We start from the raw sequence: 27,429 nt of genomic DNA on the forward strand, positions 1-27,429 counted from the left end.
ATCTTTCTGGATTTTCTATTCACATTGGAGCTCAATTTTATTTTCTTTCCCCAACCCCAATTAGAATATGAACTGCTGTTTTCTTTTTCCTATTTGTACCCCAGTAAGATAATGTTTTGCACTTTCTTAAGTAAATATTTAAGCACTTATTAAATGCTTTTTTCCACTCATGCCTTTTTCATTCATGCTAAAAAAATTTTTCATACTAATCCAAAATCTGCCTTTCTGTAACTTAAAAAGCCTATAATGAATGGGTATTAAATGATAGTAACCTATGACATTTTATATTTGTACATAACCATGACAATAAATAGGTTATCCTGTTTTCATACTGTTACTAATGATTATGTAACAGGAACATTTGAAGATTCTACATTTATAAATGGCATTACATAAATTCTCATATCATTTACCAACATTATCAAAAAGAAAAGATGTCAAGAAAAAGAATTTAAGTTAAGAAAGGAAAACTTTAAGGGACTTTTTAAAAATCAAAGATTTTTAACTTGCCTTTTCTTTGACAGCAAAATGTGTTTTCAAGTTTACAGAGCAAGTCTGTGTTTTCATACTTATTTTCATTTGCCTTCAACCAGAAACAGTTTTCAGTCATTTCATGAGGTCTGATCTGAAATGAAAGGCAAAGATGTTTATAAAAACGGATATATGATAAACTGGCTATTGTTATTGCACTTTCTGCCAATAAAAAGGAGACTAGTAGCCTGAAAGATGAATGAGTGGTACAACTGAAAAATCATATTTACTAATCAGTGTAATCTTCAACAATTCCCTCCCCTCATTCTGTTTATTTGTCCTCCTCTCCCCCAACACCTATCTTTTGTCCAGGTTCATCATATTCTCTTACACATATTTTATACAAAGTAATACTATTTTGTGGGGCTGTCAAATCCTACTACAACACTAATTGTTGACAAATATAATTGTGAGTTATTTTCAACTGGAAAAGCCTTTGACAGAATGATGGGCGATGGAACTCCCATTTTAAAAAATATTTTTAAAATGTGGTACTAGGAATTACACTCCATCATAAAGAGCTCTACTTTTTTTCTCAGCTTTCTTTTTGTTCTGCTGCCCCAACCTAGTGAAAAGTACCAGCAAAATACAACAAAATACAAAATTTCAGCAGCTGGCAAAAAGGGCAAAAAACAAAGCAAGGAAAGCAATGAGGATTTAATCTGACCTCAGAAAGGTTACTAATTCCTATAATAAATAGAAAGCTTGCGTATTTTTAAGAATTTATTTATGTTAACAAATTCTGTTATATATTTACATGTTTCTGATACAAACTTCTTTTCAAATTAAATCCAACTAATTATTCTTTTAAAACATCACTATAATATAGAGTTATATAAATATATATGGATCTATATAGATTCCATATATGGATTGTCAGGATTTTTGATCCAGAATCTTCTATTAATTATTCGTTCAACCTTTCAACAAATGACCAATTTTTAACTTCAGATTCTTCATCTGTAAAATTATATGGATAGGATACATAATCTCAAGGGTCACTTCATTATTATTGTTCCATTGGTTTTTAGTCGTTTCCAACTTATGACTCTATTTAGGGTGTTCTTGGTAAATAACTAGAGTTGTTTGCTATTTCCTTCTACAGCATTTAACAGACAAGGAAAATAAAGTAAGAAGGGTTATGTGATTTGCCAGAGACACACCATTAATTAGAGACTACAGTCAGAACTGAACTAAGATATATGAATCTTCTTCATTGCAGGTCCAACACTGTACCCACTGAACCACTTAGCTGGTCACTTCACACTCTTCACACATAATTCTATGATTCCAAGAATTAAATCCTATCTTAAGTAAGAAGAGTTGGTTATGACAAATGCTTATTGCAAAGGAAATCTAATCTGATTGATAAAAATCTAACCTAAATTGATAAAATACTTTAGTTATGTGATTAGATCTAGTCTGAATATCAATGTATTAAATTTCTCTTCAGAATAACTTTTTAAAGAAGCAAACTAATGTTATAATGAAGACCTCTCTCACCCCATGATGTATTTCCACACATATCAGTGACCTATTTTTTAGTTTTTGTTAGGAATAGAAATAATGAAAAACTTCCTCAATCATCCAATTCCAATGGAACTGGAAACGTCACAGAAAAATTTAAAACAACCAATTGAAAACCAAAGTAATCCACCTAATCTTAATACTATTATAATATTCAAATAAATGCCACCATAAGCTGATTCTCAATATAAAATTATATTGGAATCATTGGTTTTTCAGAACTAGAAGAGAGAACTCATTATAATTTATTATAATGAGTTAAGAATAAATAAGTTAAGTTAAGAATAAAGAAAATTACCACATGTTCATCTTTCAAATATTTAAAGAAAGATATCATATGGTCTTCTAAATCTTCTTTTTTACTGGTTATACATACCCTAGATTTTAACTATTTCTCATATATGACCAGCAGAACTCACATGATCCTAATAATAATTCACATTATTCTAGTAATATTCCTTGGCAAACTTCCATTTCCTAATGTCTTTCATAGATATCAAGCAATCAATAAACATTTAAAAGCCCACTAAGTGCTAACACTGGCACCAAGAAATGAATATAATATTTTAGAGAAGAACTGAAAAGTATATATAGTAATACAAGATTTATCACCTACCTTATTTTATGTACTTTGTTTCTACTCATAGCTGCTTCCTTTTGTGGGAGGGGTAAAAGTGGAGGGAAAAAGTGAGGAGGGAGAGGGGCAGAACTTTTCTGAAACATTAACCCATTGTACTTTCAATTAACTAAAACACCCAGAACTTTTTCCCATGAACTATTGAAAATCTAAATTTTCCTATATAATACTGAAATCCTGAAAAGTACAAAGGTATTAATGGTACAACATTATGAATATATGTCTTAAGGTATTTTTTAAAAAATACTTCCTATTTGTAGGTGTTTTACCTTTAACCAGTTCAGTCTTTTCATGGTAGTTTCAGGTTTGAATTCTTTTTTTGGTTTCAATCCAAATGGTAGTGTTAACGGAGGAGGAGATTGGTGTACTCCAAGAAATCCTGAAGGGAGTGGTGGGGGAAGAGGTGCACCAAAAGCCATCGGCATTCCTGGAAGTGGGGGTGGAGGTGGTGGTGGTGGTGGTGGTGGTGGTGGTGGTGGCGGTGGCGGTAATGAAGGTATACCTCCACCCACTGGCAGGGATGGTGGTGAAGGTAAATGTTCACCAGTTACATCTCTTGTTGACTGTGGCAAAAAGGTTTTTGAACCAGGTGGTAAAGCACCAAACTATGGAAAGAAATTCAATTACTTGTATTATTTGACCGAAAATGAAAATTCACAACTATGACAGTGATCATTAATTACTTTTACTAAAATTCACAATAATCAGCCAAGAAACTGTACATGAAAAAAATAAATGTCATTGCTAATAAAACATAGAATGCATTTTCTACTAGGATATGCATATTATTTTTCTATTAGAGCCAATTGTTTACTTTTTTGTGTCAAGAATGCCACAAGAATGTCTGATGAAGTCTGTGGTCCCTTTTGCAATTTTTTTTTTTTTAATGCATAAAATAAACTAATTGTTAAAGACCTGTAATACTATTGTTTACAAAGCAAATGTGCATCAAAATCTCTGCAACATTTTTAAGCTATGAAGTATTTATTTGTTTTTAATATAGAGGTAACATGTAACATTAAAATAGAAACTCAATTTGATCCATATATAAATATAAGATGATACAATGAACTATTTTCAACAAATGTATCATATTTACAGTACAAGCAATTCACACACAAACACACACGCACACACACACACACACACACACACACACACACACACACTCTTGTTTTCCTAGGGGTGATCTGGAATATACAACACATTATTTTGTAGCAACTGTAGCTGATGCCAGAATGAAAAAGCCAAGACAGCCATAAAATGCCATAAACAATGAGAATCAATATTATTATTTTGTCTATAATCACTATTTACAGTATCACCAGTTTCCAACCTAGAATCTCAATAATTCTCTTACTCCCTTAGAAACAGAAGTAAAGATCTGTTCTAGTTCTCATAGAATTGGAAGGATTGTGAATGAGCCTTCTGTAGCAGCAACAAGAGATTCAACTGAGGCAACTGCTGAACAGATAATTATTTATCCATGCCAGAGGTCTGAGAACTTGCTTGTTTTTCATTATTTTACACAAATTTTCACACAGTTTTTTGGTAACACTTTAAAAAAAAAAAATTACCCTCTTCAGAAAAAATGTTTTTAAGTGCTTAGAGACTTGATTCTCAAAGAGTTCAACGACACTAAAAAGACTAAGAATCTTGGGCAATCATTCCTCAGATGTTCTAAACACAAGAAAACAAGGCAGACATAGGCAACTGCAACCAATTGGCAATACAATATTCTTACTGTTTTGCAAATTATTTAATGTATTAACATAATATAATAATAATTAATATCACTTTTAATTTAATATTTAATTTAATCTAAATCATTATTAGAAACACTCTAAATTAGCATCCAAATCTTTAAATCTCCAATTAATATATTCAGTTTAACTCTTTATGTTTAACTTTCTATGAAGAATTAAAAAGTATTACAACACTCAATAAATGAAAATTCCAAAACTGTATATAAAGCATGAACACACACTTTTTCTCTAATTTTATTAATATTTTAAACTGAGTTTTTCTTTCAAAAATGGGATCCCAAAGGCAAAATCCTCAGAAGTCTTAACTAAAATCATATTTGTGTCAAATTAAAACACAATTGGCATAACATGGTGGGAGATTAAAGTGATAACAATAATGACGACTAAACTTACAAAGTTATGTTAAGAATTGCAAGGTGCTTTTACAGATATTAACCCTGCATAGCTCAAATGGACTATCAGCTTCAAAATCAAAAATTACATCTTTTTAATCTTGGAAATTGAAAAATTAACATAAAATGTTCTAATTTATCACAAAATTTCACTTTCACTTGAGAATAGCTAGAACTTTTGAAAAGCATGGGGGGAGAGAAGAATGGAGATATAAGTATCAAAGATGAATGTTTTAAGTTTGACATTATGTATATTATAGCTAATTACTTAAAAATATAACACTAGGAACACAATCCAAAACAAGCATGAGAGATTTTTATTAATAAAAGCAAAAATACAAAAAATTCAGTTGTAAATTAAGATGACAATATTTTAAATAAAAATCACATTTAGATAAAAATATTAAATATTAAAATATACTTTTTAAGAAGTTGTTCTAAACACACACACACAAACACATACACTGGATTATCCAAATGCACACACTTTAAACAACATAAGATAAACACTCTTCTGTACACCATTGCATATATATGTCAGTATGACTAGATAATAGTCATGGAAGGGGATAAAGGATAATAAGCTTGGAAAAGTAAAAAGGAACCAAGTGAAAAGATGTTTTAAATATCAATCAGAAGAAACAATATTTAATCCTAGAGGTAAAAAGAAGCCACTGGAGTTTATGGAGAGGGAAGTTAAAGTGGTCAGAGCTGTATTTTAGTGGGTCGGATAAAACTTTAGCAGTTAAGTATGTATTAGAAGAAGGAGTGTTATGAAAAAGGTACAACAATGTCATAGGAAAAAAGTGATAAATGTTTATACTAGAGTGGTAGTCATGTGAGTAGAAAGAAAGGGGACATATATCAAAGATTTTAGAATTTTCAGCAAAGACAAGATGTGACAATGTATGCAATATGGAGGATGAATGAGAATAAGTTGAGAATTCCATTGAATTTGCAAACCTAAGTGGCTAAGAAAATACTTGTTAACAGATTCAGATTTCAGAAAGGCCTAGATAGACTTACATGAACAGAAACTAAGTGACGTGAGTAGAACCAAGAAAACATTGTTCGTGGCAATCAGAAGATTATGTGATGATTAATTCTGATGAATGCGACTCTTTTCAATAATAAGGTGATTTCAGTCCAATTCCAATAGATTTGTATTGGAGAAAGACATCTGCACCCAGAGATATGACTATGAGGACTGAGTGTGGATCATAGCATAATATTTCTTGAGTAGAGTTTTGAAGGAAAAATGATGACTCTTTATTTGGACATGTGGAGCTTTAGATGTTTACAAGATTAGAGTCTAAGAGTCCTAAAAGTAATTGGTGGTGAGAAAAAAGACTAGAGCTGGCTAGATTCATCTAGGAATTACCTAAATAACTGATCCCATGATAGTTCATAAGACCACCAACTACTATTACCTACAAATGTATCTATATTTCTTAGATTCTCTGATAATCAGAGAATACTACAATTTTTTAAGATTCCAAGTAACACAAAAGGCAGAAAAGTCACAATGTGGGCATAAGTATACATCTGGCACATTAGCAATGAAGTAAAGTAAAATTAAATTCATATCCAAAGTTAAGTATGAGTCAAAAGGAAAAGAGGCCATTTATGTAATAATAGTTAGCTATAAAAGTGACATATATTAAGAGATACTTATTAGTGTCACTAGACACATCTAGTGAATTGGATGAATGCTTTATGGATGATTTTTGAACAACAAAGAATTACATGGTATGAAAAAAGTATGGAGAAAGTGTTATCTGCATTGGGAAAGGGAAAAAACTTATGAAATCAGATCCATCCATTCTGCTAACTCATGTAGATTTGTTTTTTACCTGGGATTTAAAAGCCTGTAATTCTGCTTGGAGTTCAGTGATCTTTTCTTCTTTTTTCTGTAATTGGGACTGAGTTTCTTGGTGAACTGTAAATTCTTTTTCAAACTGAAAAGAAAAATAGACTTAAAATAAACATCCTTCATATACACAGATAATGAAAATGGCAAGCTAACAACAGGACAGATTCACTTTTGATTTGTCTTCTAATGGTAGACAATCATTATTGCTCCCTCATCTACCCTTTTTCCAAGTAATCTTAACAAACAGCAGCATTCACACAGCATTCTGGCAGTGACTGAGATAAAAATGCAGGCTGAATTTTTTCATCTATATAAAGGTAACTAATACAGTAACAAACTTGATCCTTCAATTTAAACTAAATGCTACTATATCAAAAAGAACTTATAATAACTTTTTGCTGAATTTTCAGCATTATGATTTTTTAATGTAAACCAGATTTTCTTAACCTGTTTTATGTCATAAAACTAACTTGGCACACTAGAGAAGCCTATGGAATCCTTCTCAGACCAATGTTTTTAAATTCACACATTAAAAAAATACACACATTGCAAAGGAAATTAACTATCTAAATATAGTTATAGAACTTAGAGATCATTACCTGAGGAAATAAAATCATTCAGTCTCATGACTCTTGCCCTGGGTCTGAACTATTTTGATTGTCACCAAAGAGACAAATCTACTGGGATATTAGGTCTGATTTCAATCTACCAATTTTTTAAATACATTTGAAATATGAAAAAAGTAAACAGAACTGCACTATATTAAGTGGAAATTACCATTGCTTTTTGCCTACAAAATTTTTAGTTGCTAACAGGGGCAGGAAAAATACTTTTATAGAGAAAACTGTTAACAATCAATGTGCAAAGAAATACAACTCCACAAATAAATTGTGGGGGGAAAAGATGAAGACCAGAAAGAATCTTGATAAACATATGGAGGGGACTTTCATATATTGTTGAGCAAAGAACAATGACTGCAGAGCATTGTGTTCCATCAGTTTATTTGCATATGATTCTAAAGTTTTACAGGTCATAACTACACAAGTGCAAAAAAAATAAATAAGTGATTAGAGACTATGGGGACATATTCATTACATAAGGATTGCTGGAGGAATGGAAATATATAAAGTATTACATCACTGCTTACAAAGACTCTGACTTGAGAAATTAGAAGCCAAATACAATATTATCAGAGAAGGTGAACAAAGGAGGAAGCTGGAGAACCAGCTAAGTGCAAGAATCACAAGAAAGTGGGGATGTGTTTATTGGTTTAGAGCCAGGTAAGTGGAAAAAAAAAATCATTGCTCTGCATATTGGATAAAAAAAAGCTGGGTCACTAGAAACAGCTCTTCAATGTTGTACAAATGAATAGAGAGCTGAAGCCTGTTGCTGTGTACAGAGATTTTTAACTTGACACTGTTTAATGCAATTTGTAGCTTGAAAAGAAACAAATCTCTCAGGAGTGTCTGGATGCCCTTTACTGCCCTCTATGGTTAGAGAGGGGAAAAAAGAAGAAAGACAGGTTAAGCATCTTATTTTTTTCTTCAAGCTGTGCTTATTGGATAAAAAGCTCTGCATTACCAGAAGTTAAGTGAAGAAAACAAAAATCCTCTTACATGACAATATGGCCGAGTTGCTCTGTACTATTCAAGGCGTCACATTGAAGAACTTTATAATTATTTAGTTATATAAACTGTCACCAACAAGTGCAATGGTGATCTGGGGATTAGAGGGAATGGAGGCTTAAAAGGATCTAACACTTTTCTCAGTCTCTTACTAAGGAGTGGCTTTGCCTAGCATAAGAGTGGTGTAGACCAGACCAGAAAGGACACTGAAAAGAGAAGCATCTTTTTATAAAACAAATTGTTCTTAAAGGGAAGGACAGCAATACATACATAAACCACCCTAGTGAAATGGTTCAAGCATGTGGTATTACCCATTCATGTACCCATTGTCCCCTAGGGACACTACCTGCATTGATGAATATAATCCAGATTTATGGCTGGACAATAATTTGGTCTCTCTTCGTTTTGTTTTCTATTGATTATATGTTATCATTATTACTTTTTATCTATTAATTTAATAAATATTTTATGTCAAGGTGAATTTTGTCACTGTGATTGACAAATTTTGTATATATAAAAAATACTAGTGAGGACTCAAGAACTAGAATGAGGAGAAATAGACATATATCCCACAATCCACAAACAAGGCTACCCCAAGGACCTTGTAAGAAAACAATGAGTTGTAGTACATAGCATAAAGCAGGAAGGGAATCCCAAACCTGGCAACATCAAATTGCATGAGTGGGCAGATCAATAGAGAGAGTAGAGGTACAAACTATGCCTGGGTTAAATAAGGAAAAAGATACTGACAATAGACAAAACTGGAAAATGTGGGATTCTAAAGAATTTCAAGAATAAAAAATAAAATTATTTCTCTTTTTTAAAATGCCTGGTAGGAGCAGCTAGGTGGCGTAGTAGATAGAGCACCAGCCCTGAATTCAAGAGGACCTGAGTTCAAATCCAGTCTTAGACACTTAACACTTCCTAGCTGTGTGACCCTAGTCAAGTCACTTAACCTCAATTGCTTCAGTTTAAAGAAAGAAAGAAAAGAAAATGCATGATATAGTTTTTCACTAAGATACAATACTTTATATATGTCTTTCTATTTCTAGAAAACTCTGATTATTCTTTTTCATCTTATTCATTTCATGATTGTCACTTACTTTTCTGGAAAATTCTGATGCTTTTTCTTCAAGTTCTTCTAGTTTTGCTTGATCAACACAAATATCTAAAATTATAAAAATGAGAAATTCCTATATGATCTACCCTTGAGTCTCTTCACAACTTTAAGATTTTTCTATAAGCATACTCACCTACAAATTTTCTTAAGTCAACATCTAATTTTTTTCTATATGTAAAATCAGGATCTGTTCCATCTCTGTGTAATACTATCTGAGATATGCATTCTTCAATTAATTTGAAATACTGTGGTCTAAAGCCAAAAAAGGAGAAAATTTAAATCCACGTTGGTTATATAACAAGTATCTTTCTTATATCTCAAGAAAATTGTCTTATCAGATCTCACTTTTTATTTCTAATATTCCACAATAACAAAAACAACCATAATAAATTTAACACAGAGCTACTATTAAATAAAATGCTTAACCCTCAAAGTACATAGCCAAATACTGACAATGAGGAACCAGAATTAAATTATTTCACCAAATATGATTAAGGTTAAATTCAGTCTCTCTAATTTTCAGGCAGAAACCAGAGAAAAACCTTTTAATGAAACAAAAAAAATAATAATGGATACAAAAAAAATTAAGAATTCTTAGCCAGATTAAAATGAATACAAAGAAATCATACTATAATGTATTTTACAAGCGGTAATTCAATCTTTGCTTGAAGGTTTCCAAAGACAAGCAAATTAATCACCTCTTGAGGTAGCTTATTACACTTTGCAACAATTTAAAACTGGTTAATTTGTCCTCACATCAATGCTAGTTTGTTCTCTTTGCAACATCTACCCATTGTTCCTTCTGGAACGAAACAGAACAAACCTAATCCCACCTCAAAAGGACAGTGGTTCTTGTTAATATTATTTTGTTAATATTTTGTTATACTTTCCTGTCTTCTCTTGACTATGTTGCAAATCCCCAATTCTTCTGGTGACATAAATTAAAGACCAGTCACCATCTTGGCCATGTTCTTTTAGACATACTCAGGTTATTCATGTCTTTCTTCAACTATGGTAACCAGAATGGAATATGATACTTCATATGATGTCTAATAAAGGCATAATACAGGAACAACTCTAAATTTATGGTCATTTTTGCAAGGGGAAAAGAGCATACAAACTAGTACAACAGTGAACTAGACTCAATCCCTGGCAAATTCTCCAACTAAAAAGATGATTATTGATTAGTTAAATGATTAGTATACCAGATATTCAACTCCAAAATTTTATATTTCTGCACACCTATGAGAAGAGAAATTTTCTTTAAAGATCCTTTCAATTTACATTTCATTTAACAAACTCTCATCCTTGTCATCAGCTCCAGTTTCCTCAGAATTCTGCTATACTTTGCGTTCTAGAATAAAGGTTCCTTCTCCTTGATTCCTTTTCAAGATTATCAAGTCAAGGAGAAACCAAGAAGAGCTATCAAATTGGCTGATATAATACAACAGAAAAGCAAAATGGCAAATATTGGAGGGGATGTTGAAAAAGTAGGACAGTGATATACTACTAGTAGAACTGTGAACTGATCTAACCATTTTGAAGGACAATTTGGAACTATGCCCAAAGGGCAATCAAACTGGACATACACTTTAATCACCTAGCAATGAAAAGGGAAAAGAACCTATATGTACAAAAATATTTATGATAGATCTTTTCTGTAGTGGCAAAAAAAAATTGAAACTGAATAGATGCCACATCAGTTGGGCAATGGCTAAAGAAAGTGTGGCATATGAATGTAATAGAATATTATTGTGCTATGATAAATTATGGTCAAGATGATTTCAAAAAACCTGGAGAAATCTAAATGAACTGATACAAAGTTAAATAAATAAATGAAAAAAACCCAGTACAGAACACTGTATTCAGTAACAGCAACATCGTCCAATAATCAACTATGAATGATTGAGCTTTCCTCAGCAATGCAGTGATTCAAGACAATTCCAAAGTACTCATAATGGAAAATACTATCCACATCTGCACATCTGGAGGAAGAACTGGTGGTTTAAGAATGCAGATCAAATCATACTATTTCCACTGTATTTTTTTTTTCATTTTGGTCTGTTTCTTTTTTCAAAACATGAGTAATATAGATAATTGCATATATATAAAATATTGAATTGCTTTCCATTTTAGGGAGTGGAGAAGAGAGGGAGTAGAATAGGGAAAAAAATTTGGAACTCAAAAACATTTTTAAATGAATGTTAAAATTGTCCTCATATATAATTGGAAAAAAAAAAAAAAAACAAACACTATTTTTAAAAAGGAAAAACCAGGGGATGTAATGTCTAATAATGTCATTTCTGTACCTAGAAGCTCTGTACCAAGAAGCTTGATAGACAATGGTCTATCAAGAAATGACTCTAATATGCTTGAAAAATAGTTTGTTACATTTATATGTTTAAAATAAGTTTTAAATACATAAAAGGAAGCAGACAGCTCTCTGAAGGAGTAAAAAAATGTAAAAAAAAAGAACTACTTGAAGAAAAGGTTGAACAGGTGAAAGGACATTTCAAATACAAGGAAAAGCAGTTCTGAAGAACAAATTTGGGACCCGGAGCCTGCTATATAAGCACCATGTTTAAGTAAAATTCTAACCTGCTAGATCCAATCATAAAAAATAAGAATGACCTATGGAACTGAGAGAAATAACAATTCTACAGTGTGGAATATAGGGAGATCTTTTTAAATTCTGGATAAAAATGGTCAAGATCCTTGTGAAAATATTAAAATAAACACTTAATAAAATTCCTGATGTCTTAAGAGAAAAGAAGTTAAGGTTTAGGTCTCTGTGACATGGTATATAAGCAAGTCAGGTTTTTTTCAATAGATAGTATGTCTTTTAAGTACAATCACTACTAGAAGCCAACCTTCCAAAGACGTTCTAATGTCAATCCTTCTAATTTTCAACATTAATTCTCTTCATTTCTAAATCTAAAGATCATGAAATAGAATTTCTATTTTTTACTTTATAGTACTGATCTTAGAAGTACAACTTTGCATTCTTTACCTATAGTAAAGTAAATAATTAAATACAATTTGTAATTTAGAAAAGCCCAAGTAAACAATTGATTTTGTGGGTAATCTACTGTGTTTCAGTTGTCTATAAGAAGTATTTCTTAATATTTTGACCCACAGACCAAATTTAGATATTCAGGTTATATTTACTTGATAGATTGTATCTTCGTTCATGTAATAAATCTGCATGACAGACTGTAGCAGGACTGGTTCAATATTAAATTAACTAAATTAATATCAATATTAAGAGAACTATTAGCATAATTGACTATAACAATAACCATATTAACAAAAACTATATGATTATCTCAATAGATGCAGAAAAAACATTTGATAAAAATCCAACATCCATTCCTATTAAAACACTAGAGTGTATAGGAATAAATGGACTTTTCCTTAAAACAATCAGCAGTATTTATTTAAAATCATCAGCAAGCATCAAATGTAATGGGGATAAAGGGGAACCATTCCCAATAAGATCCGGAGTGAAACAAGGTTGCCCACTATCATCATTACTATTCAGTATTAGAAATATTGGCTTTGGCAATAAGAGAAGAAAAACAGATCTTATAAGAGTATGTCATGAAGAATTAATCTGGTGATTGCTTTACAAACTGGGTCATGAGAGCCCTAAAAATAAGAGCCTATGGAGAATAAATATCCGATTCTATGCCAGTTCAGTGGCAGCAAATGAAATTATAATATATCTAATCTTGTTATATTTATAATTGCTAGCATTTTCAAAAAGGGTTCAAGAAATTTCAGGATTCACATTTCTAAAACTAAATTTACATACAAGAATAAAGAACTACAAATTACATCCTTTCTGTGATGTAATTTTGAATGGACATAAGCAATAATACAATAAAATGTCTTTTAAAAAAACTTTCTACTACTACTTTAAAAAAACACACAAATTGGGGGCAGTTAGGTGGGGCAGTGGATAGAGAACCAGCCTTGCAATCAGGAGGACCTCAGACACTTAACACTTCCTAGCTGTGTGACCCAGGCAAGTCACTTAACCCCAATTGCCTCAGCAAAAAAAAAAAAAAAAAAAAAAAAAAAAAAACACAACCAAAAAAATACACAAATTAATATTCTTGTTTTTTACTTAATATTTTATTTTTTTCAATCACAACATTTACTTTTGTAATATGTTAAGTTCCAAATCTTCCCCCTTCCTTGTTTTCTCATTCCTCCCCAAGATGTCAAGCAATCTGACATAGATCATACATCTATAATCATGTTAAATATATTTTCATATTAGTCATGTTGAGAAAGAAGAATCAGAACAAAAGGGAAAAACCAAAAGAAAGAGAAAAACAAATTTTAAAAAAGTGAAAATAATTTGCTCTGATCTACATTCAGTTTCCATATCTCTTTCTCTGAATGTGAATAACAAAAATGTTAAAATCTTTACATGGATTGAAAAAAAAATTTTTTTGATCACTATACTAATACACAAAATAATGAAATTCTGGTCAGGAACTTGAAAATAACTAGAATTTGAAAAAAACTAGAAAATATTGACAACTACACTTTAGAGTCAGCACATAAAGAGATTTGCACATGATGGCAGAATTGAAAAGAGAAAAAATATATATTCTTATGGAGAAACACATGATCCATTAGTAAATTAGTAAGTCATGTATTTTAGATGACTTCTCAAATGAAAGCTTTAGGAAATCTCTATTAAATGACAATTATATATATATATATAAAAACATAATTTGGCATTCAACAACTTAGCTTTAAAATATGTCACCTAAAGATCTAAGACACCTTACACCTAAAACTGATCTAAGATTTATATAAATAAGCAGGTAATATAAAGGTTCACCTAGTTAAAACTATTACCTAATTTTAGAAAATAACAAGATACACCAACAAAAGTATGGACTATGTTAGTCTGACTCAACTTACCGTATAAAATAATCATTTCTAATAAGCAAAAGATGTTGAAGTATAGAAAGAAAATATCCTTCGGCTCTTGTTTCTTTCACCATGTTCCACAACATATTGTAAACCTCATTCACTTCAGTATATCAGTTAAGGAATAGAACAAGTGGATGAACAAAAGTACAATATACCTGATAAAAATACTGGATTTTTTTAAACTAACAAAATTTAAAACAAAATTTAATTCTTTATTTCCTTTAAACAAAGGTACATTAAAACCAGGTTCTAGACCAATTTTGACAATTTGCAGTTAATGACCTTTTTTCTCTCAAGGGGACAAATAGTCACTCAAACCACATTCTACAAATACAGCAACCAATACATTAAAAGCATAATGTAACACTGGTATTGTCGTTAAGGTTCTTACCCAACTGTTGTTCTATTGTATTTGTTTACATTTAAGTTTCAAAGAAAGCAATAATCTTTAAAATTCCAATTTTTAATGTTCAAAAGAAATTTTTTCATTTCAGTAAAAAAGGATATTCAAGTTCAGCTTTAATATCTTCTAAACGATGAGAGAATTCAATAAAATCTTCCTCTTTATGTTCATCAAACACTTTAAGTTGGATATCTAAACTATCACTTTTTATATGTTTCAAATTCTGTAAAAGAATTAATTACAAATCATTGGCAATTCTAAATAGAGTATTCTTTCCAACAATGGTATTAAATAATCAATTAAAAAATGCTATTTTTAAAAATTACTTTTGGGTGATTATAATTGATTTGTACTAAACTGTACCTTTCTAGCATATACTATGTCAAAAAAAAAAGATAAATTAAAAAAAAAAAACAAAGATTTTACTTTATATTTCAAAAACTGATTTTCATAAGTCTTCATATTATGTCAAATTATTTTTTTTCTGAGAGGCTTTTTTGTTATGAGCCAGACAGAACTCTGAACTTGAAACAAGGATTCTTACAAGGTGCTAATTCAGTGGAATTGATGAGACAATGATTATCTAGTTTAGCATGATGCTTAATAGTTCCCTAAATTCAGTATGATTGATTTAATCTTACAACAAATAATGGTTTCCTAGTGATATAATGATTGGTTTATATTCAGTGTGGAGCATATAAGCTAGGGGGGATGCAGGAAGAGAGTCAATTGCATCTTCGGTCAGGCTTCTTCTGGTGACTGGGCTGGCCTCCTGCACTTCTCCACTGAAACCAAGACTCTGGAAGGCCTTTAAGAAAGCTAACCAGGACCCAGGGAAAGGAGACAAGACTTTGAAAGAGATAACAAAGCAATTGGACTTTAACCCCTGGCTACTCTTGTGGTGATTACTGAACTGAAAAGAAGGCTGCCCCTGAGACCAAGAAAACCAAATAAGAACATTAATTACACTTTTTATCCAATTCTTTTTCCATTCAAGTAGTCACCTAATTTTCAATTATACAATGTTTCACTAAGCATAGTCTGAGGACTCCTGGGTGTCCTTCAGATCCCCTATGTGTCTGCAAGATCAAAAAGTATTTTCAAAATAGTACAAAGACATTTTAATTTCTAATATGCTAAATATCAATAGACATAATTCACATAAACAAAAGTTCTTTAGGGAGTACTCAATAATTTTTAAGAATATAAAAAGATCCTAAGACTAAAAAGCTCAAAGATTAGTAACAGAGAAACTGTAGGGGACTTACAGGCAGTATTTGTTTCAATCCACAGCGCATAAACTCATTTCTGATGTGGAGTCTGAAATCTAAATCATCAGGAGACGTAACAAGGGCATTGATGAGTTGCATACAAGCTACCTACAAAAGAAAATATCAAGAGAATTATGGTTAACAAAGAAAATATTAAAATGATGTTTACAAAAACTATAGTATTCCCACTTTCATACAGAACCAAGGATTTAAATAATCCTAATTTTAGGTAAAATATTTTAGTGAAAATTAAATCTGAACATGGGACAGCATTTGAATAATGAACCAGCCTCAGATACTTAATAGGAGTGTGACCTTGGGCAAATCATTTAACCCTATTTGCTTCAGTTATCTCATCTGTAAAATGAGTTGGAGAAGGAAATAGCAAACCATCCCAGTATATTTTCCCAGGAAAACCCCAAATAGAATCAGAGTTGGACACAACTGAAACATGAACAACAAAAAAATCTAAACATAATTTTTTTAAAGTTATATTTTTTTTCCTTTTATACAACAATCAGAGATAGCTACTCTATTATAAAAATCCATTCTTAGAATGGAAATATGTTACCCAAATATTAAATCCCAGTAGGCAAACACAATGAGTTAGAGCTTTATGGCTAAGAAAGCTTTCAATGCCAATAGAATAGAAAGTATCTTCCCAAATGAAGAAATTAAAACTATGAGCAATCATGTTAAAAAATGCTACAAAACGCTAAAAATAAGATAAATGTAAATTATAACAACTCTCAGATGCCATTTTACATCCCTAGTGTGTGGGAAAAGGTGAAGAACTTACAGATTAAGCACATATTGATCAGAGACTGTTAGCTAAAGTAGATCAAGCTTATAGACCTCAGTTTCGGCTTCTCCCGAGTCACGTGAGTTTAGCTAAGGCCTGTATTACATTCCATTGCCAACAAAGGGAGTGGCTGAAGAAACTGTATAACACCTTGTCTACTACCTTCCATTGACCAACTAGGGGAACACTAGACTTATGTGACCAATGACAACATATAGAGGGTGGGATTTTGGAAGTTCTTTGTCTGAAACGTATAAATGCTATATATATCCTGCTGTGAAATTTGGCTCACAGACCAGGATGAGGTCCGCTTCTCAAGATGCTGATAAATAATTCTGCTTTGTATGAGTGATCTCTGAGTAGTCAATTTGGGTAGGTCTTTTTGTCCTAAACGCTAGCATTTATTACACTATCTGAATATACTAAAAGCTTACTAGTTGATTAAGATGACAAACAAGAAAAACAGAAAGATTGAAAAGATTATAAAAAAAATTAGTATACTGTAAGCAGAGTTCTGAATTGATGCCATCATCACACATCATCACACAAAAAAAATTAAAACTATAACCTAAAAGTCAACAAATTGTAAACAACCTTTCGGCCAGTTATTCTGGAAGTCAAGGACAGAGAGAAAAGATCTGTATATGGAAGGATGCTTATAGTCATAAGACTAAAGAATTGGGAACAACATAGCAGTCTATCAATGGGGATTGATGAATGAAATGAAATGGAACTGTGCCTTAAGATATGATATAATTCTGTAATTTGACATCTTTTGCTCACATAAAATGGTTATTTTGAAAATAAGGTAAGTCAGACATGCACTCAAACTAGTCATTTTATTCAACTGGGCAACAATTTTGCTTAAATAAACCTGTATACTATATTTGTTTTTTTGATATAAATATGGTATTTCAATTTTTATATGTTTGTGCTTTAGGCTGAATGGATTCTGAAAATTTTGGAAAAGTTTGTAGAGTAGAACAGGAGAATAAGTCATGTGATAATAACAATGATATTTAAGAAAATAAACTTGAAAGATTTTAGAAGTCTAATTATATGCCCTCTAAGACAAAGGGGTGAAGGAAGGAAAGGAAGAAAAATTTGAAATATAAGATTTTGCAAGGGTGAATGTTAAAAATTATCTTTGCATATATTTTGAAAAGCTATTAAAAATTTTTAAAGTAAAAAAAAAAAAAAAGTCAAATACCACAATTTCAAAAGACAGAAGACGAAGATTAGCCCCCCAAATCTCCCATTTCCTTAGCAGAGAGAGGATAGATGGAAGATATGGAATTGACATGCATTTTCAGACATGGTCAGTGCATTGATTTTGTTTTGCTTGTCTACATATGTTTGTTACATGGAGGTATTTTATTGAAGGAAAAATGGAAAATGGGTAGAAAGAAAAAGAAAAAAGAACTAATACAACTTTTTAATGGGTATTGGAAGGGAAAAAAGCAATATAAAAGAGAACACACAAGATGCAATGAGAGCAAGCAGAGATTTGCTTCTATGATTCATATAACTAAAAGTTTTAGTTTAAAAATTAAAGACAAAATTATTTTTCTAATAGTCATTTAAAAGTACAATTGCAGTAAAATTAGGATATGATGACTGTTTTCTTTTCAAAATCTCATGTAAATAACAACTAGCAAAAGATTTAAAACAATCCAGAAGATCAAGCATCAAAAATAATTTATTGCCTGCTTGTTTGCCTTATTTTGAGTACTGGTCGAACAAAGAGAAATGTTTAGATAAAAAAGAAGTTTTCTAAATTTAAGAGAATTCCAGGAAAGGGAGAAATGAGCAGAAGGATACTATGGAAAGAGGAGAGGGAATTTTACTAAAGAGACAAAATATTGCAGAGAAGTATACTATGAGAGCTACACAGAAAGAAAAAGTTTCTTATAGGGGTATGAAGGATAGATTAGAAGGAATCAAAGTTAAGGCATAATAATAGAGATTATGACTTCAGAAATTTAAGGCTAAGGCATGGTTATGATCTCTTAGGAGAGAGACTAGACAATTGTTAAACACAGCTTTTGCTAAGTTGTTCATATTTGTTACAAGTGTGGTTTGGTAATTGGGAGGAAGGAGTAATGGGAAATTACAAGCCTGGTTCCAAAGAAGACATACAAAAAAATATCTCTCCCTTCACTTATTCACAAAGCTAAGGAATTCAAGATGTAGAATAGGTGATGGATATAGAATGGGTGCTGGAAAAACAAAAAGATATGAATAAAAATGTATATACACACATAAGAGAGAACAGAGGAGAGGATAATTAAAATTAGGTTAGATAAATAATCTAATATTATAATATTATGATAATATTATAATAAATGAACTTTTCCTTGGTCAAGAAGAGGATCATTTCTTTAAGATCTATATTTGGGTTTAGTGAGTTTAATGGGAGGTTTTCCATTCTAAATGAGAGAAAAGGCTAGTTTTTTTGTCCATTAGCAATAAGAAGATATTTTGCATACATTTGCATATAAGTAAACCTTTCTAACTGAAACATACCAATATCAGTATATTAACACTTAATAAATATTAATTGATTGAATGGTAAAAGATTTTTAAATAGTAATGCTCATATTGTGTAAAACTATTATAAAAATATTTTTTAAAGTAAAAATGCTTTTTTATATAGCATATTTTGTCCTATAATTACTTACCTATTTCTTTAAAACAATGAGCATAGAGAAAACAAACCTTAATTTTATCTTTTTAATTTTTAAAATTATATATACTTTCTGTTCCTACTTTAAAATGAATGAAATGAAGTCATCTTTTAATGGGTGTCAGTATAATTCTTCATTTAGTTAAGAAAGATAATGTTCTATCAAATGGCCCATAGTATTAAGAATACTATTTTTTTTTAACTCATTAGCATGAGTCAGTTTGACTTAATAATGATGATATTTCAATATTACAATTTACAATGTAATTTGTAGATGCATAAAATCTGTTACTTTTTTTGATGTAACTACTAAAATATATATGAAAACTATTACTTTAAAATTATATATAGCTTCAAAAAGTAGATTCTTTAGTTACATATATTAATGTCATAAAGTATGTTATTTTAAGAATGAATTATTTTAACTTCCATTACCAGATTTAAACATTCAAATATATAAATAAGAACCTAGCAAAGGTAAAAAAAGAATCAAAATGAACAAATAGGAAAAAAAATTGTTAATAATTACTACATGTAACTAAATTTTTATTAACCAGTTTTTAAAACAGATCTCTTTTTGTATCCCCAGTACTTAATACAGTTCCTGGCACAAAGTAGGTGCTTAATAAATACTGACTGATTGAAATTGATTTAAGACACTACTGTACCACATGGATAAATCATTGTGACTCCCTTAATGTCATTGTCTTTTTCTGTTAAAAAAAACATTGGATCACATTGACCTTTTTGTGTGACATGGATTCTTTTGAAACTCCAATGAATGACTCCTCAAAATAATGTTTTTAAATGCATAAAATAAAATTCATAGTATTAAAAAAGAAACCAGGGGCAGCTAGATGACACAGTGGATATAATCAGGATTACCTGAGTTCAAATCTGACCTCAGACACTTAAGAATTACTAGCTGGGAAGTCACTTAACCCCATTTGCCTCATCAAAAAACATAACATCCCTTCACTCCCAAAGAGAGAGAAAGCAATTATATTAAAATAATTATAAAACTTTTCTTAAAAAATAAGTTCTCAGATTTCACCTTAAGAACCTCTCTGGACTATAAGGGAGGTCTCTTTAAGATCTCTTCTACTTTTGTTTCAAGTTCTGTGATTCTCTGACACATTTTAATAAATTTCCCCCCCCCAAAGCTGTACTGTTGTAATTTAAACTTAATGTTGATTTTTACAGCTCTCATGTAGGTTCCTTTTTTTTTTTTTCCCCCCAATTAGCTTTGCAGCTATAACAGAAAACTGAGTGATGACTTGGTTACTTTATTTACCAAGGCTAATTGAAGAGACCTGTGAAGTTATTGAGAAGGGGATCATTTCCAATTCAACAGGCTAATCATGGCTGTTTGGGGGTGGTATTTAATCATATCGTAAGCTTTACCAAACAATCAGTGAGTATTGATTACTCAGTTGTACAATACTGTTTTCTTAGAATTGTGCTTGAATACTGAGGATAACATGAAGACCATGATGTAGCCCCTCATACTAATGGCTAGATTATTATCATATTATCATCATAATATTATCTCATATTATTATCATCAGAACTAGATTATTAGAATTAGAAAAGAATTATTAAAAATTTATTGTCAGAGTCCAAGGAATGGGTAACAAGAGCCAATACTAGGAAACTGTATTAGAAATACACTAAATGAAAGGAATAAAATAGTGCAGAACTATACTAACTACAATATGGTAACTGAACAACTATGATAGGATCAAAGATGGCAGGCAAAGTTATGAAGATGAAAAGCAGGCTATATGAAACAAGGAAACAGATATAATAAAGTTGTTTTAAACAAAGAGAAATTTAAGATATTTGAATCTTGTCCAGGTAGAACTGTCTTACAGGCAGATGCATAAACCAGTTTGAAGCTCCAGATACTGAAAAAAATCTATCCATCCCAAACATTTAATGAGAGCCTACCATCCTTTAGATTAACCTCAATTTCAACTTTGAAATTATGGAGTTCCACTACTATACATCAAAATTTGAAAAACATTGAGGCACTGAAAGATAAAGATTGGGGCATTGACAGAAACATGGGGTTCCTCAAAGAACTTTGACTTTTTCCAAGCTAATCTAGCCTACGATTGTTTTCCTTTTCAAAACAAGTCCAAATGACTGACTATGTAAGATAGATGCACTGATGGATAAAAGAGTGTTCTTATACAAATATTCTGAGTTTTCTTCCTATATGGATAATAAAGTTACTTAAATAAAGATATATCTCATTTACGAGGCTTTCCAATGTTGCAGAGCTAGATATAATCATTACAATTTTCTTGTACAAACAGCATATGGAGCCCCTCACCACCCTCTCTGTTTTGTATTCAGCACTGTTTCCTCTATGATAGTATATTATTTCCTTTGGCAAGATATGTAGCTTTGTTTTATGCATTGTGTGATATTAATGATCAGAGGCTTATAAAACAAGGTTACCTCTGTTATATCTTTCAAGAAATCTCATAAATTTTGACATGCAATGGAGACAATTTTTTGGAGCAGAATTTTTAAAGATGCAGTTTGTTCTATCGAATAAAATGTTTTATAGTCAAAGAACAATAAGAACATTGGGTTTTCAACTTCTTATTATGTGTACATTTGTCAATTATATAACTAGCATTTATAAAGTGCCTACTATTTGCCAAGTACTATACTAAGCATATCAAATGATCCAACATCCTATAAAGTGCTTTGCAACCCTTAAAATCACTATAATAAATGGTAGTAATTATTGTTGTTGTCATAGTGTAAATTGTTTTCCTGACTATGTTTACATCATTCTTTATCAATTAATGTAAATCTTCTGAATTTTTCATATTCATAATGTGAAATAATAGATCATTGCATTAATGCAATGTGATTCTTTATTCAACTGGTCCCCAACCAACAGACCTCTGATTTTGCCCTCTAACCTTCATCAAGTGCCCAAAACTATCTCCTGACTTTCACTAGAGGACTACTCCTATCACTTCATTAAGAAAAATAAGTCATATGCCACGAAAACTTTCTTTATAACTACCCCATGAAAACTCCTTATCATTCTGTAATTCTCTCTTCCTTTATTTTGTTTGAGGAATTGTGGCTTTTCTCCTTGGGTAGGCCAAGCACTCTCCTTCATCCTTCAATCTTTCCTTACCTATTTTTTCTCTCCCTGTTGTTATAAATATGCACACATATTTTTCTGAGGAGTGGAGATTAGGAGGAAACAAACCATTTCATTTCTCTATCACCCCCTCAAATCAATGTAATATTTCTCACTTCACAGCCACTTCTTGCTTCCAATCCTTCTCCTCCCATTTATCTATCAACCACCTGCATTTGCTCCAAACTTGCCAACAAGATCTTCACTAAACCCAAGATTTGGCTCACCATGCTTCACTAGAGTGGAGAGAATAGACTGACATTCAGATTCTACGTATCACACTTAAAGAGTTATAAGACCACAACTAAATTGACTTAAATTCTCAAAGCCTCAAGGTTTTCTAGCTGCAAAACATGGATAAAAATTTTCACATAGTTGTGAAAATTAATTGAGGAAATATATGTTACCTGTTGGGCAAACCTTAAAAATGCTATTTAAATGTCAGAGGTCATTAGCATTGTCATGATCTCCCATACTACTCTAGGGTGCTACTAAAAGTGCTGTCCATGGTACTTTTCTCTCTGTATACACACCCATAATCTCAGTGGAAAGGGGAAATAAGTAATCTTTGAAGGAGATGATACTTGTGCTAAGTCCTCAAGGGAATGAGCAAAAAAAGGAGGGAGAAGGCAAGTCCCATAGCCAGAACAGAAGCAATAAATAGAATGTCATGTTCAGGAACAGTAAGTGGATCAGTTTCTCTGAAGCAGAGTGCCCAAGAGAGAATACTGCATAATCAGCCTGAAAAGATAGGTTACATCAGATTGCAAACGGCTTTAAATGACAAATAGAGAAGGTTTTATTTTATCCTACAGGCAATAAGGAGGCACTGACACTTAAAACTAGAGAATGAGAATGCACTCTCAAGTAAGCAAAGCACACTTATTGGAAATAATTTTCTATTTGGGGAACAGATAATTATTGGATACTGCGCGTAGTTAACACTAGAAGCAAGAGGTATATCAATTTTGTCAATTTGTGGGGGAAAACAGAAGGGAAAGGGAAAGAAGAAATCATAGGTAGAGGGGCTTGGGGAATTCCTAGTACCTGACTTCTCACCAGACACTGCCATAACTATTGTACTTGCAGTCATATTATAAATGGTGATTTTCAACTGTTTTATAATATCTTGTGTTACATTATAACTAAAATATGGATTACTTAGATTAATATGCTTTTGTGAACTAACTTGAGCACCTAAAAATTATTTATAACCTTATTGCTACAGTGAAAAAAATGCATTTTAACTTTCTAATGTACTTATATTTTGCATCAGAGAAACTGGTGATTATGTCACATTCTTTCATTATACTGTAATGTTAACAAGAAAGGAATTGTATTTTCACTCAACTTGGTATACCTCTAGTGTTCCATGGTCTAATAAGTAATCCATTGCATTGAATGGTCTCACAACCAATCTTTTGTAATACTAGTATTGTCTTAGAAACACTAATACCTATCAGTATCTCCACTTGAATGCTCCATTAGCACCTCAAATTCCATAGGTCCAGAATTAATCATTTTATTTCCCTAAAGACTATTCCTCCTTTAGAATTTCTGTCAGCAGCATTATTTTTTCTTTTTTATTATATCACATACTTATCTTAGCAATGCAATGATTTAAAAATACAAATGGTGTCCACTTTAAATCCCTATACATTTAACACCTTATTTTTCTCAACAATTATTCCACATTTATTCCCGATAACAGGAATATCAACAGCAGTCCTACCTCATTAAAGAAGTGAATTAAAAACTTTTTTTTTTTGGGGGGGGGGGGGGGGGGGCTGAGGCACTTAGGGTTAAGTAACTTGCCCAGGATCACACAGCTAGGAAGTATTAAGTGTCAGAAGCTGCATTAAGTACTTTTTTTGATGAGCAAGATGATGCAATATATTTTGCCATCCCCTTTTTAAAAGCTAATAATTGTTCTAATTTCTAAAATATATTTTATTTTTCCTCAATTAGATGTTATAACAATTTTTTAACATCTGTGGTTTTTTTTTAAGTTTTATATGTTCCAAATTCTATCCCTCCCTCCCTGATATATTCAGCAATCAGATATAGGTTATACTTATACATATGCACATACAATTATGTAAAATATTTCCATAGTAGTCATTCTTGATGTTATCTTTGATCTTCTTCTCCTTCAACTGCCAAACCCTATTCTGATAGCCTGTCATTGCCTTTTCCCTAATATTTCTTGAATATTTTCCATCAATCCTCATTACTCTCCTGCACTACTGCAACATAACCTGCTAAATGCTACTCCAACCTTCACTCTCCTCCACTATAATAATCATATCCATGCCAGCTAAATCTTTGTGCATAATCTTGATCATATCCTCTCTTCCAAAATCCTTCACTGGCTCCCTAGAAATCTGAAAAAGGTTCTGATGTCTTAGCTTGGCATTCAGTGTCTTCAACAATATGGTGCCATTCTGTTTTTTAGCCTTACCTAAAAACCACTCCAAATAATCTATATATAGTACAGTTAACTCCTCCATTTGTCATCACCTGAGCCATGTCCCAAATTTTCTGCCTAACAGCATTAGTTTACATTATTTCCTACTTGTAGGTAATTCTCTCCCCAGACACTTTCTAGTCCCTTTATCTACTGAAATTCTACCACGTGTGCATTAATCAAAAGACCTGAATTCAAATCTCATTTGTGACATTTATTAGCAATGTGATGACAGATGATTCAATTCACTTCTCAAAACCTAATACCCCTTATCTGTAAAATGGGTATACCATTTGTACTGTCTATGCCACAGGGTTATTTCAAGTAAGATACTCTGCAGATTCTGAAGAACTATCCAAATGTGATTTTAATACATACCCTTAAACTACTTATGAAGGCTTAAGTGAGGAGATTCCCCATTTCTATAAGATATTTTAACCATTATGGTACAAAACAGTTGCCATAATATGGAAGTGATTAAATCCAAGACTGAGAAGACTTTATTACAATCTGCATGTATTAAGCCCAAGAGGAGCTTCTTGTAGTACTATCAATGAATCATGTTCTTCCCACAGCTAGGACCTGGCAACCTTCTTCCTGTGAGTTTAGCTTAATTGTTTTTCTGTTCCTTCCTTTCTAGTTAAGGGTCCTAAATTCCTCTCCTTTGTACCTACTGCCTCTATGTCCACAGATGACCCAATTTTGACCATATTCCTTCTTTGCCATGAGATATAAGGTCTAATGCTTTATGCATTATTGCTTTGACTGATTCTTCTTTTAGGACTCCACTGCCATTAAAAACAGAAATTTCTATTGGCCACATATATGTCAAAAAATTACTTTGTATGGTACAGCAAAATGTTCAAATAGGAACTTACTACATTAAACTTATCTACTATATTTCAAATAGAAACTTATACAAAAGAAAAACTTGATACATAAAAAATAGAAATCTTTAACCCTTAAAATAGAAATAAACCACATACTTGCAATTGAACAGAATTTTCCTGAAGACCTTCTACAATCGAAGAAAATCTATCAATTTTTTTCTCTTCTGCAGCTGTAGTTAAGGCTTCTAAAACTTCTTCAAGACTATTAAAAATTACAAATCAATTATCTGCATTATTAAACTAAAATTTACATCATTAAACTGAATGAACATATACAGAATAAATACTATGGGAAAAAATTATCTGATCCAACTAAATGTTTAATTCTATATAGAAAGCAAATGATTATCCTTTTAGAACCTGTGTTAATAGATTACTATAGTAATATAAATGGTTAAATATATATGTATATATGTGTAAAAATAGAAAAATGTCATATAACAATGGTTTGTAGTTTTTTGTGGTTTTATACTATACTTAGATATACCATACATTTATGGTGCAGATGAGGCAGCATAGTGTATTGAGAAAAAAAATACTGAATTATGATTTTCAATTCTAGAAGTTTTCTTGTAATTCAAGATTTCATTTTTAAAATCTAGTGTAAATTTCATTATTACTAGTTGATAATCAGTTTTTCTCTGATATATATTCTGAAGTTCCATGATATATCTAAACAAAATGTTGTAAATTTAACTCACATTTAATTACTACGTTATAATATTTAATCTATCCATGATAATAAATATTCTGATGTCCATTATAAAACATTGTGCAAGAATGAAAACTGTATAATCTCTAAATCACAAATTACCTAGTGTGTTATTGAATCATTAAAATTAGTCTAAATAGCAATTCCTATTCTAATTAAAGCATTTATAAAAAAGAAAATATTCAGTTATTCCTTCTGAAGTTCAATACATCTAGTATATCTAATATATTCCAAGATCACAGAATTATGCTCTCTATCCATGTAAGTATTAATTCTTTATAAATTATGATAATAGGGATTCATTCTAAAGTGCTAATTTAAAGTTTAATATCATCTAGTATATCTATATATATTCAAGTATCTAGAATAGTAGTTCCTCTATCAATTAAGTATAATTCTTTTATGTAAATTCTCTAGTGATAAGTAAGCATTACATTATCAGACAAAGTAATACCATTTCAAGATATTAGAGTCAGATAATATCTCTTATAATTAGAGTTTTCTAATGAGTAGCAAGTCCTTAATAGATGATAAATATAATTTAGTTATATGTCATATCATAACTATCAAAAATAACTATGTGATCCATTAAATCAAAGGTT

General features: G+C 31.1%; 1 protein-coding gene across 2 annotated transcripts in view; it reads right to left on the reverse strand.

Moving 5' to 3' along the window:
• Positions 1-27,429, reverse strand: part of DIAPH3 (diaphanous related formin 3) — a 410,013-nt gene that overhangs the window by 275,725 nt on the left and 106,859 nt on the right. For both annotated transcript variants that reach the window (XM_031958457.1, XM_023500580.2), the window contains 9 exons: positions 26,212-26,317; positions 16,096-16,206; positions 14,932-15,050; positions 14,413-14,529; positions 9,605-9,723; positions 9,455-9,519; positions 6,707-6,811; positions 2,965-3,300; positions 511-625 (listed from right to left, as the gene is read on the reverse strand). In XM_031958457.1, coding sequence (XP_031814317.1) covers positions 511-625; positions 2,965-3,300; positions 6,707-6,811; positions 9,455-9,519; positions 9,605-9,723; positions 14,413-14,529; positions 14,932-15,050; positions 16,096-16,206; positions 26,212-26,317 — 1,193 coding nt within the window. The remainder of the gene's footprint in view (positions 1-510; positions 626-2,964; positions 3,301-6,706; positions 6,812-9,454; positions 9,520-9,604; positions 9,724-14,412; positions 14,530-14,931; positions 15,051-16,095; positions 16,207-26,211; positions 26,318-27,429) is intronic.

The sequence above is a fragment of the Sarcophilus harrisii genome, chromosome 3 (genome assembly GCF_902635505.1).
Source record: "Sarcophilus harrisii chromosome 3, mSarHar1.11, whole genome shotgun sequence".
NCBI classification, from domain to species: Eukaryota; Metazoa; Chordata; class Mammalia; order Dasyuromorphia; family Dasyuridae; genus Sarcophilus; species Sarcophilus harrisii.